At 40.3% G+C, this 11,933-nt stretch overlaps 1 protein-coding gene and 1 non-coding gene across 4 annotated transcripts; both read left to right on the top strand.

Annotated features, from left to right (window-relative positions):
• Window positions 1-2,426: 2,426 nt before the first annotated feature.
• SLC25A3 (solute carrier family 25 member 3) lies at window positions 2,427-8,726 on the top strand. Of its 3 annotated transcripts, none has more exons than XM_006071113.3 (8): window positions 2,427-2,586; window positions 2,823-2,983; window positions 4,596-4,717; window positions 5,959-6,138; window positions 6,898-7,079; window positions 7,556-7,728; window positions 8,196-8,306; window positions 8,385-8,726. In XM_006071113.3, exons 2-8 carry the CDS (start codon window positions 2,827-2,829, stop codon window positions 8,543-8,545), a joined length of 1,086 nt encoding a protein of 361 aa, XP_006071175.1. In that variant the 5' UTR covers window positions 2,427-2,586; window positions 2,823-2,826; the 3' UTR covers window positions 8,546-8,726. The 3 variants fall into 3 exon arrangements, with proteins under 3 accessions (XP_006071175.1, XP_006071174.1, XP_044797398.1); XM_006071112.3 differs by lacking the exon at window positions 4,596-4,717 and adding an exon at window positions 4,315-4,439; XM_044941463.1 differs by lacking the exon at window positions 2,427-2,586 and adding an exon at window positions 4,315-4,439 and having other exon boundaries at window positions 2,844-2,983.
• Window positions 7,237-7,484, top strand: LOC112584825. Its single transcript, XR_003109223.1, has one exon. It is a non-coding gene; the product is annotated as a small nucleolar RNA SNORA53 (small nucleolar RNA).
• Window positions 8,727-11,933: the final 3,207 nt, after the last annotated feature.

Genomic DNA, 11,933 nt, shown 5'->3' with positions numbered 1-11,933 from the left:
ATAATTTTCTAATATTGTAATGTTAATTTTCTATAAAAATCTTGCATGCTTATATAGGAATGGAGTTTTAGTCAATATTGCTACCATTAGTATACATGACTTAGCTTAATTTTTCAAGTCCATTTAAGCAAACAAAAATGAAAGAAAAAAAAAAAGATATTATCTCACTGAGTTTTCACAAACTCTTCAAGAAAGGTATCACTCCTGTCCAGGACCAGTTACATAACCTGCAAGACCCAGTGCAAAATGAAAAACACAGGGTCTCTTGTTCATTAAGAATTTCAAAACGGTGACAACAGAAATTAAACCAAGCATCAGTTCAGTTCAGTTCAGTCACTCAGTCGTGTCCGACTCTCTGCGACCCTATGAATTGCAGCACGCCAGGCCTCCCTGTCCATCACCAACTCCCGGAGTTCACTCAAACTCACATCCATCAAGTCGGTGATGCCATCCAGCCATCTCATCCTCTGTAGTCCCCTTTTCCTCCTGCCCCCAATCCCTCCCAGTATCAGAGTCTTTTCCAATGAGTCAACTCTTCGCATGAGGTGGCCAAAGTACTGGAGTTTCAGCTTTAGTATTATTCCTTCCAAAGGACACCCAGGGCTGATCTCTTGAGAAACCTATATGCAGGTCAGGAAGCAACAGTTAGAACTGGACATGGAACAACAGACTGGTTCCAAATAGGAAAAGGAGTACATCAAGGCTGTATATTGTCACCCTGCTTATTTAACTTCTATGCAGAGTACATCATGAGAAACGCTGGGCTGAAAGAAGCACAAGCTGGAATCAAGATTGCCAGGAGAAATATCAATAACCTCAGATATGCAGATGACACCACCCTGCATTTAGTGAAGAGGAACTAAAGAGCCTCTTGATGAAAGTGAAAGAGGAGAGTGAAAAAGTTGGCTTAAAGCTCAACATTCAGAAAATGAAGATCATGGCATCTGGTCCCATCACTTCATGGGAAATAGATGGGGAAACAGTGTCAGACTTTATTTTTTGGGGCTCCAAAATCACTGCAGATGGTGACTGCAGCCATGAAATTCAAAGACACTTACTCCTTGGAAGGAAAGTTATGACCAACCTAGATAGCATATTGAAAAGCAGAGACATTACTTTGCCAACAAAGGTCCGTCTAGTCAAGGCCATGGTTTTTCCTGTGGTCATGTATGGATGTGAGAGTTGGACTATGAAGAAAGCTGAGTGCCGAAGAATTGATGCTTTTGAACTGTGGTGTTGGAGAAGACTCTTGAGAGTTCCTTGGACTGCAAGGAGATCCAGCCAGTCCATTCTGAAGGAGATCAGCCCTGGGATTTCTTTGGAAGGAATGATGCTAAAGCTGAAACTCCAGTACTTTGGCCACCTCATGCAAAGAGTTGACTCATTGGAAAAGACTCTGATGCTGGGAGGGATTGGGGGCAGGAGGAGAAGGGGACGACAGAGGATGAGATGGCTGGAGGGCATCACTGATTCGATGGATGTGAGTCCGAGTGAACTCCAGGAGCTGGTGATGGACAGGGAGGCCTGGCGGGCTGCAATTCATGGGGTTGCAGAGTCAGACACGACTGAGCGACTGAACTGAACTGAAAGAAGATTTTATAAATTTATTAGACATAAAAAATCTGCCGCCAATCACTTTCACTCTAGTTCACCCTTGAACTCCCACTTGTTAAAAATAATTTATTTAATGCTATCATGTGTGTGCTTGCGTGCTACGTCGCTTCACTCCAGTTGGACTCTTTGCAACCCTACAGACTATAGACTAGGAGGCTCCTCTATCCATGGGATTCTCCAGGAAAGAATACTGGAGTGGGTTGCCATGCCCTCCTCCAGGGCATGTCTTAAGATCATCCCTACCCAGGGATAGAACCTGAGTTTCTTATATCTCTTTCATTGGCAAGCATTTACCACTTGCCACCTGGGAAGCCCCAATGCTGATATATGTTATATAAACTATTGTGATGAAGCAGCAAGCAGTCTTAAGAATTCTTATTACACGTTTCCTTTTAAAATACTCTCCTAAAGTCTGATGGGAGACGAAGACAGTCTATGTGTAATGTCAATGGATGCAACTTAAAAAAAAAAAAAGTACCGTAATGGCAGAAGTTGTGACACAAAATACTGTAGTGACATTCTAACACCGAAATAATAAATCATCATGTATCCGCATTTTTTTTAAGTGACTACTATTTTGGGACTCATTTAAATGAAAAGAACGGCAGCCGGGATTCTAAGAGAGACGTTTGAAGGTGAAGGGACAAAAAGAGAAGGTCACAAACACGGTCCCACACAGCTCAAAAAGCCCTGCCCGGAATGCGCGCAAGCGCAGAATGAATCCTCCTGCGCAAAGGCCGGGCCGGAAGGGCTGGGGTGAGTGAGGCGGGGATAGGGTTGCTAGGAGAACGCGATGACGTTAAGGCCTCGGCGTTCCTCTCCGCCAATGGGTGCTATCTGCCGGTAGTGACGCGCTGTGTGCGTCGCGCTGACGACGCTCGAAGGGCACAGATCTAAAGGCCCGGAGGACGTTCGGCCTCTGTGAGCTGCAACCTTTCCGAGAGACCGGTTGTGTGTTCGCCATCTTAGGGAGTGAGTGTGGTTTGGCCTTCCCCGCTGTGGGTGCAGGGAGCGGAGCCCGGGAGGGGTGCTCCTTTGGCTGTAGGCCCGGTGGACTTCCTCCTTTTTGGAGGCCGCTGTGACCTCCTCAAGGGCGCGGAGACGGGAAGAGGCCAGGCCCGTGTAGGGGTTCCCAGCGTGCAGGTGACTTTGGCGGGCCTTCCAGCCCTCTTGGCCTTTCCTCTTACCATCGCTTCCTCTTCTCCTAGGAAGATGTACTCGTCCGTGGTGCATCTAGCGCGGGCGAACCCCTTCAACGCGCCTCACCTGCAGTTGGTGCACGATGGCCTCGCGGGGCCCCGCAGCGACCCCGCCGGCCCCCCGGGCCCACCCCGCCGCTCCCGCAACCTGGCAGCTGCCGCTGTAGAAGGTGAGGTCAGACCCTGTCCCTATACTGTCGGGAAGTACACTCGTGGCCCCCTCGGCTTTCATGGCCTGGCCCGGCCTGGAGGACAGGGAAGGACGCGTCCAGCCCTTCAGGACGGCGCCCAGTTGCTTTGTCCGAGGATGTCAGCCCGTTCCGCCCTCAGCCGGGTGTTGGATCCTTGGCCCTTTCTCAAGGACGTGGAAGGGCCTAGGCTCTGTTCCCTCCGTGACCTCCACGTCCTCGAATCGCCTAGAGGCATAGAGGCCGTGTCGAGCTTCTTCTCTTCTCCGCGGTGAGCCCGCTTGGTCAGTTGACTAAGTATTGGGTAAAGCCTTCTTCCTAACTTTTGGCTGCAGTAGTTCTAACTGTATTACCTGTTCTTTGATTTTGCTTTAATTTTCTTAAAAGTACTCTCTCCCTTAGTTGTTCCTTTATTCCCTCCCTTGGGTGTTCCCGGGGCTAAAACTAGTTGACACAAACTCTGTGAGATAACTTGGACTTTTTTAATGCTCCTGATCTGTAGCCCCAGAGAGACCATAGAAAGGAGATAGTAGTTGATTGGAATACTTTTGATCGTCTCTTTCGGTTTTCTTGATGTTGAGAAACAACTTTATTTTAATCCTTTGTGTTTTAAATCCCAGTGGAGTGTATATACAGAGAAACTTGAAAACCAAATTGCAGGAAGAGTACTGGAAATATTACCTACCTTGCACTTGTAAACTGTATGAAGATTTTAAAAAATCATGTATGCCTTTCTGTTCTGTTCTGTTCTTTCTTTAGTGTGGATAAAAAACCTTTACATGATCAATTGGTCCTTCAATGTAGAAAGTTAAATCTGTGGTCATTTGTGTAGTAAATGTATTTGACTGGAGAAATTTGCTTATCTAGTTTTACACTATAGGAATCCATAATTGGGAATAGTATTGGTTAGTGTTTGGGGTAAGAGGTTTGCAAGCTTTTACACGATTTGAGTTTGATTTGTACTTCAGAAATGTGTTCTTATCAGCCATTAATAATCTGAAGTTTGGTTTTAATTGGAAGAGCTATTAATGATGTAGAAAACTATCTTTAAAATTAATATGGCATAATGAGAGAGGGATAGTATCTCACAGATAAGAACCTTCATAATCTTTAAACAATTGTTTTGATTTTGGCAGTGGATTTTGTGTTCACACCAGGTGGAAAATTATCTTTGTTTACTTGTAAACCATGGCCAGAGCTGTTAAGTTGTGATTGTACTTTTTCACAAGGAAATGTAGTTTCTCTTGCATTTCCATGGCCTTAGTCATCTCTGAAGAAATACTTATTTGATTTTTTTTTTTTCAATCAAACAGAGCAGTATAGCTGTGACTATGGATCTGGCAGATTCTTTATCCTTTGTGGACTTGGAGGAATTATTAGCTGTGGCACAACACATACAGCATTGGTTCCTCTAGATCTGGTTAAATGCAGGATGCAGGTTTGTTTTTGCATGTTGGACTAAATAAAACATTGTTGAAGCATGGCTGTTAACTACTAACAAGCTGTGTGGAAACCTAACTGTCCAGGAGGTAAGTTGATAACCAGTAACATGAGTATTATATTAAAATGCATGGTGTGTCTTGTCTTATTACAGAGTACAGTTGTGAATATGGCTCCGCGAAGTTTTATGCACTGTGTGGCTTTGGCGGGGTCTTAAGTTGTGGTCTGACACACACTGCTGTTGTTCCTCTGGATTTAGTGAAATGCCGTATGCAGGTTTGTATTGAGATGACAACACTGAACATCTCTTTTGTGTATGACTTAATTCCAAATAATATTAAAGGACTTCACAAGTGAGAAGAATTTGAAGACATTACAACTGCCAGAAATTTTAGTAGGAAACCAAACTCAAATTTCTTTTACTCAGTAAGATTTTTACTTTAGTGTTTTAAATCCAAAAAATACCTCTTTTAAGATAAAGCTATGTGTTTGTTTTTTTTTCTTTTTTGCTGCTGGGCTTAATTCTGCCTAGAGTTCTTAAAGGCCTGCTGATTTTTAATGCTCCAAATAGCATTTTATAAGCAATTACGTCCAAATAGCATTTTATAAGCAGTTACGTGTCAGAGCAGGCTGTCATTCTTTGTGCACTGTATGATGTGACTTCATAGCTCTTGTTTATTGATAAGATCAAGGCAGAGAACACTGTAGATGAAAAAAAAAAGACAGTGTTTGAGTATTTAAAATTTGTGGGCAAAGCTTCTTGCGTACTTACGTAAAAGATTTTCTTTTACAATTAAAATGTCTTAATTAGGATTATTGAAACAAAAATAATCAAACATCAAAAATTAATTTGTCCCAAACAGGATTAGAAGTCTACTTACCTAAAAGAGAAAGGAAGGTGAAATATTAGCAGGGAGAGGAAGGTGATGTATGTATATCAGCCCTTATAGTACTGGCAGAAATAGATAAGATTTTTACCTCTGTTAATCGAGTGAATATTAAGTATCCCTTTGCTAGAGTGTTTTATGCATGTCTCAAAGTGAACTTAAGTGAAAAGAGAATTATGTTGATGTACCTTTTTAATTTGTATTTAATTTGATTGTCTTAAGTTCACAAAACTAATTAATGAACCAGCATATTTCAGGGATGTAGACAGGATAGATTTTATAAAGTAGCTTTAAGACTAATTTTTAAGTGGTTAGAAGAGTTGGTTGGTGGAAAAATCTCTTAAAGTGTCAGTTTTATTATGTATTTTTATAGGAATTTTATTCTCTTAATAACCTACTAAGACTTACGTCTCACTGAAAGAAAGCTAGACTTTAATGTACAAAAAGTTACATTTACAAAGATAATTATAGACATTAAGTGGATAACATGGAGTGAACTTATTTACCTAACTTTGTATAGTTACTAGAGATTATATAAAAACCAAAAGAAAAAACTAATAACAAAATTATCTATGAGAAGGGTTATTCCTTTGGTACATTTAACTTTTTTTCTTCTCGTTTTATGTAAAGGTGGACCCACAAAAGTACAAGGGCATATTTAATGGATTTTCAATTACACTCAAAGAGGATGGTTTTCGTGGTTTGGCCAAAGGATGGGCTCCGACTTTCATTGGCTACTCCCTGCAGGGACTCTGCAAGTTTGGCTTTTATGAAGTCTTCAAAGTTTTGTACAGCAACATGCTTGGAGAGGTATGTAATTTAACTTTGAAATGGAAAGTCCTAAGCTTTTAACTTAAAGGGTAAGACCAAAAAGCATCTTCTTTGTTTGGTCCACCTTATTTTAGAGCTGAGGAAATAGTCTCAGAAAGAGTGAATGTGTTTCAAATCATAAGGCTATTTTAATACAGACAGGATAAGATAAACTGCATTTCGTAAGATTTCAGTGCTTGTTTTTTATGCTGTGCTGCTTTCCAAGGAAGTTGGATTTGAGTTTAAAAATATTCACAGTGTACTATGGTTGATGTTCAGTTCAGTTGCTCAGTCGTGTCCAACTCTTTGCCACCCCACGGACGCCAGGCTTCCCTGTCCATCACCAACTCCCGGAGCTTGCTCAAACTCATGTCCATCGAGTTGGTGATGCCATCCAACCATCTCATCCTCTATCGTCGCTTTCTCCTCCTATCTTCAATCTTTCCCAGCATCAGGGTCTTTTCAGATTAGTCAGTTCTTTGCATCAGGTGGCCAAAGTATTGGAGTTTCAGCTTCAGCATTAGTCCTTCCAGTGAACATTCGGGATTGATTTCCCTTAGGATGGACTGGTTGGATCTCCTTGGTGTCCAAAGTAAACACTAAATACTGAGAAGTATTCAGTGTTGTGTGTTATCTGTGGACTGTGTGATAGAGAAACACTTAAAATACCTGAAATTTAGCCATTTTCTAGAACTGTCTCTTACTGAGAAGAGCCCATGCAACAGCAATTCATGTTCCTCCTTGTGTTTCTTCATTTAGGAGAATGCCTATCTGTGGCGCACATCACTGTATTTGGCTGCCTCTGCCAGTGCTGAATTCTTCGCTGACATTGCTCTGGCTCCTATGGAAGCTGCTAAGGTTCGAATTCAAACCCAGCCAGGTTATGCTAACACTCTGAGGGATGCAGCTCCCAAAATGTATAAGGAAGAAGGCTTAAAGGCGTAAGTAAACATTTGCCTAAATATGTAGTATAAAATACTCATTTGAGAAAACTGTATTTGTTAGCACATTAACTCTCAACTTGGGGGTTGGAAAGTACCCTTGTTAGAATTCCTGTCATCTGTGTTCACTGTTAAGACTTGGCATATGGTCAGGCCACACATGCTTCCTTAGATCCACCTTTGTGGATGCCAGTCTTGAGCTGAGTTCTACTTGTAAACTTCTGGTTTCTTGTAGTTCCAGTCAAAGAAACATCCAGCAACTTTTTTGGTTGTATAGTCAAAGGTGCTTGAGTCATTGGCATGTAAGATAAATATACCTGCATGTTAGTCTTAGGTTCTGATAGAAATGACATGCAATTGTGCTGCCATTTTTTACTATCAGGACTCGACTGGTGTGCGGACACTTCTGTTAGTAATGAAGAACTCTGCTAGATGAATATGTGCAACTGAGTGAAATAAGTCTTCTGATTTCCTAGGTTCTACAAGGGGGTTGCTCCTCTCTGGATGAGGCAGATACCATACACCATGATGAAGTTTGCCTGCTTTGAACGTACTGTTGAAGCATTGTACAAGTTTGTGGTTCCCAAGCCCCGAAGTGAATGTTCAAAGCCAGAGCAGCTGGTTGTCACATTTGTGGCAGGTTACATAGGTATGAACTACTTAGAACATGTTTGTGAAATTAAGAACAAAGAATCAGTTCCATTCTTGACTTCTTTTGTGAGGGAAAAATATTCCAAAGAAGTTTTACCTTTCCATTGCATTTGATATACTCATAAATACTTGCTAATTAGTTCCTAAAATAATTGTTTTGTGGTTTGCATGTCATAATTAAACTTGGGAGTGTATTGACTTCACCGCTACACCTTTTTTTGTTAGTTTTTCCAAGAACAAATTTTTAATACAAGAGAAAGTGTTGGTTAAAATCTGAATATAACTTGCGGGATGGTTCTGTTATACATAGGGTAGACTGCTTTTTAATTAATTTGTCACTCTCACTCTAAAATGTGGTTTTTTAAAAAAACAAAATTTTACTACTCATGGAAAGGTTGTCGGCTATCGTGTGAAAAGTTTTTTTAATTGACTCTGTAATGGGTCATTTGTCTTGACTTTTTTCAGCTGGAGTCTTCTGTGCCATTGTTTCTCACCCTGCTGATTCCGTGGTGTCAGTGTTGAATAAAGAGAAGGGTAGCAGTGCCTCTCAGGTCCTGAAGAGGCTTGGATTTAGAGGTAGGATTTGTTTCCTCCCCTCTAAAGAAAGAGTAACACTTGGGAGTATATTTTTCACTTACATCTTATTTTATCCAGGTGTATGGAAGGGACTCTTTGCCCGTATCATCATGATCGGCACTCTGACTGCACTACAGTGGTTTATCTATGACTCTGTGAAGGTCTACTTCAGGCTCCCTCGCCCTCCTCCACCTGAGATGCCAGAATCTCTGAAGAAAAAGCTTGGGTACACTCAGTAGATAAATGAAAGCAAATATGGACTGAATCTGCGTGTTGATCAGTGTTTGAGGAAAATGCAGAAGGAACTTTTATATATTTGACAGTGTAGGAAGTTGTCTATTCCTAATATAATTACTGTAGTACTCTTGTCAAAAGCAAGAGTTTCAAACTTAATGTGGAAATAAACCCAACTGTACATGATTTGTCTGTGATTTGATAATTATTTTTAAAGCTAAAGAATTCTAAGGTGGAAAGAATTACACATACATTAAAACCTCAAGGAAAATAATTTACTGTTGGTTGAATACTGTGATCCCTATTTGTAAGTTGTCATATGTCTCAAGTTTGGTCACTCGAGAGAGTTCTTACATTTTTAAGAACCATGCCCTAAACTGTTAAATGTGAATATGGATAAATATTCATTTATAGTTATATTTTGACCACATTTCAGTATATAATCAAATTTTTGCAGCACTTAGTATACTTTTAAAAATCCTAATCTGTTTACTAATCCTTATTTATTTGTAAAATAATTTAATCTAAATTAGGCTAATTCTTAGAATGATAGATTTTAAAACACCAGAGCTATTGATAGCTGGAAAGTATTTCAGGTAACTTAATAGTCCTTGCACAAATCTGACTTTCTGAGTTACAGAAAGTTTACCTTAAACTATTTTCAGTTAGTTTTTCACAAAGGTACTTACTTGAGAACTAGAGTGGGTGAATGCTCTTGAGAAAGCAGCACTTTATATATTCACACATCTGAAATTTGATTTAAACCCAAACTGATTTTTCTAAGAACTACTAAGTTTCCCCTTGTATTTGGCTAGGAATTGTTTTCAAGTCTGATTACCTTTTACCTTGAGGCCTTTGGGTATAGTAATCTGAGTTTGCAGCCCCTATGTAAATTATGCAGATGGGACCTCAGGAAAAAACTTCTAAAGCAGTCTAAACAGCAAGAGAAGTGTTCTCACTACAAACCCATGTAATAAGGATCAGTGAACTAAGTTTAGAAAACAAGTGTATCTTCCTGCATGTTAAGCTTCTGTATATTATCATCACCAGGTTTAGTTTAAGGTTCCGGTCTTGGTTTTACCTGTGTTGCAGAGGAAGGGGAAGGGTTATGCTTATAAATTTGGACCAAACGGTCAAAAGGTAGAGCTGCGGTCTGAGCTCAAGCAATGACGGCTGTGACCGTTGGTGTCACCAGTGTGCATCAGTTACTGTTGTGTGACGAATCATCTGAAATATATTTGCAAGAGACAATATGATCTCAAGCTTTTTGTGGGTCAGCAATTCTGGAGCATCTGTTGGACCCTTCTGCTTCTGGGTTTCTCCTGAAGTTAAGTGAGATGGTAGCTCTGGGGTCCTCTCCAAAGGGTTTGTGACATCCAGGCTAGGAGAGATTCTTTGAGTATCTCCCTATTAGTGGCTGAGCCTTTCCTTGAAAGGCAGCTGGACTTATTTCAGGACTCTGAAGCTGGGTCTTTTTTAGGACTTAGCCTTGAAAGTGATCACTTTGGTCAGCAGGTACCTGGTCAAGGTGATCACTATACTCTTGATCACCTGAAGTCATATAAGGTCAAATCCCAGCTTCAAAGAAAAGGAACACTGACTCCACCTCTTTCTAGGAGGAGGATCAGTTACATTCTAAGAGCCTGTGGGACTGGATATGTATGAATATTGTGTGTGTGTGTGTATGTGTATGGCCAGTCAAAGGTGGACTGTGGATTTAGGGTATGTGGTTCAGCCAAACTTCACCATGAGATGGATTTCCACTGCCATCCTTGTGGGATTCAAGTGTTTATTTTCAAGAGAGGCAATAGGTTTTATTTGTGGATATTGACATAAAGTATGCTGTGTTCAAGCTGTCAAGAATTACTTGCTATTTATAGTTGAGATACTTCAGAGCTATTACTAAGGTAAAACCATTTCATCAAAATTCAATTAAAATGACCACTTAAAATATGAATTTCCACTTTATATTTTAAAATTGATTCATGCTGAAAACTAATAAGGAAATTTTAATAACATTGTTTTCTCACATTTAGTTTTAAGAAAACTTCAGTTCCACAAAGTAGCACCCAGTGGAATGAGTATATATGATTACTAGTTTAATTGGATTATAAGAAAGTCTGATTTTTGCTGAATTATACTTGTGGCTCAGCTGGTAAAGAATCTGCCTTCAATGCAGGGACCTGGGTTCTATCCCTGGGTTGGGAAGATCCCCTGGAGAAGGGAAAGGCCACCCACTCCAGTATTCTGGCTTGGAGAATTCCATGGACTATATGGTCCATGGGGTCGCAAAGAGTCGGACATGACTGAGTGACTTTGGTTTTTAGTGATATATACAATGAAATTGAAGTTACAGTTTAACCAAATCTGTATCTTGTGAAAGTTTGATGAACTGTTTTGATGCCATTTGAGGAGTGTCCACAATATTCAAGTTTGGTGCATGGCAGTCAGTCTTCCTGCTAAATTAAGAGTTATATGTTGTTTCTTTAGTATAAATTATATAATCTTCAATGTTATGTGCCAACTTGGATGGGAAGGGTTTGGGGGGAGAATGGATACATGTATATATATGGCTGAGTTCCTTTGCTGTTCACCTGAAACTACCACAACATTGTTAATACACTATACCCCAATACAAAATAAAAAGTTTAAAGTTAAATTATGTAATTTTTTTACACAATATTTTTATTATTTGTAAGATAATTCACAAAATAATTGTTAAAAATCCCAGATACAACATGGATAAGAAATTGATTTCAAGCTTTGATGAATCTAGTGCCTCTCCTGATACATCAAATGAGATATCTTAATAACTAGCTACTCCTAAACTGAGCGACTGAACTGAACTGAACTGAAACAGCTCTTACCTCAGGTATTACCTGTTGAATCATTTTCTCTTTTGCATGGCAGCCTTGACTTCACATCCTCAGAAGTTATAGGAGATGTTGATCTCACCATTGATACGGTTCTTGTATCTTTGGTGACTTGAATTTCCTAGAAAGCAACTAAGGTTTTCATGAGTGGTTTTTACAGACTTTTTTTTTTTACAGACTCTTAAAGTGCCATGCATGCAACAGTCAGGTTGGCTATAACTGAAGGGCTTCCCAGGTGGCCCTAGTGGTAAAGAACCTGCCTGCCAATGCAGGAGACATGAGTTCAACCTCTGGGCTGGGAAGATCCCCTGGAGAAGGAAATGGCAACCCACTCCAGTATTCTTGTCTGGGAAATTCTGTGGACAAAGGAACCTGGCAGGTTACAGTCCTTGGTGTCACAAAACAGTTGGACACAACTTAGCGACTAAACAAACGGAATGGAGTTGGCAGGCAGTGGAGAGAACTAAGAGGGAGATTAAATAAGAGGTGCAAACTTCCAGTTACAAAGTGAGTCATGGGT

Source organism: Bubalus bubalis, chromosome 4 (genome assembly GCF_019923935.1).
Source record: "Bubalus bubalis isolate 160015118507 breed Murrah chromosome 4, NDDB_SH_1, whole genome shotgun sequence".
In the NCBI taxonomy this organism is placed as follows: domain Eukaryota; kingdom Metazoa; phylum Chordata; class Mammalia; order Artiodactyla; family Bovidae; genus Bubalus; species Bubalus bubalis.
Note: the sequence above shows the minus strand (reverse complement) of the source record. Positions and strands in the feature narration are given on the sequence as shown.

Coding starts and splice junctions, on each gene's coding strand:
- SLC25A3 (XM_006071112.3), top strand. CDS start 2,827: ATGTACTCGTCCGTGGTGCATCTAGCGCGGGCGAACCCCTTCAACGCG. Junction 4,440..5,958: donor TGGTTAAATGCAGGATGCAG/GTTTGTTTTTGC, acceptor TTTTATGTAAAG/GTGGACCCACAAAAGTACAA. Junction 6,139..6,897: donor ACAGCAACATGCTTGGAGAG/GTATGTAATTTA, acceptor TTCTTCATTTAG/GAGAATGCCTATCTGTGGCG.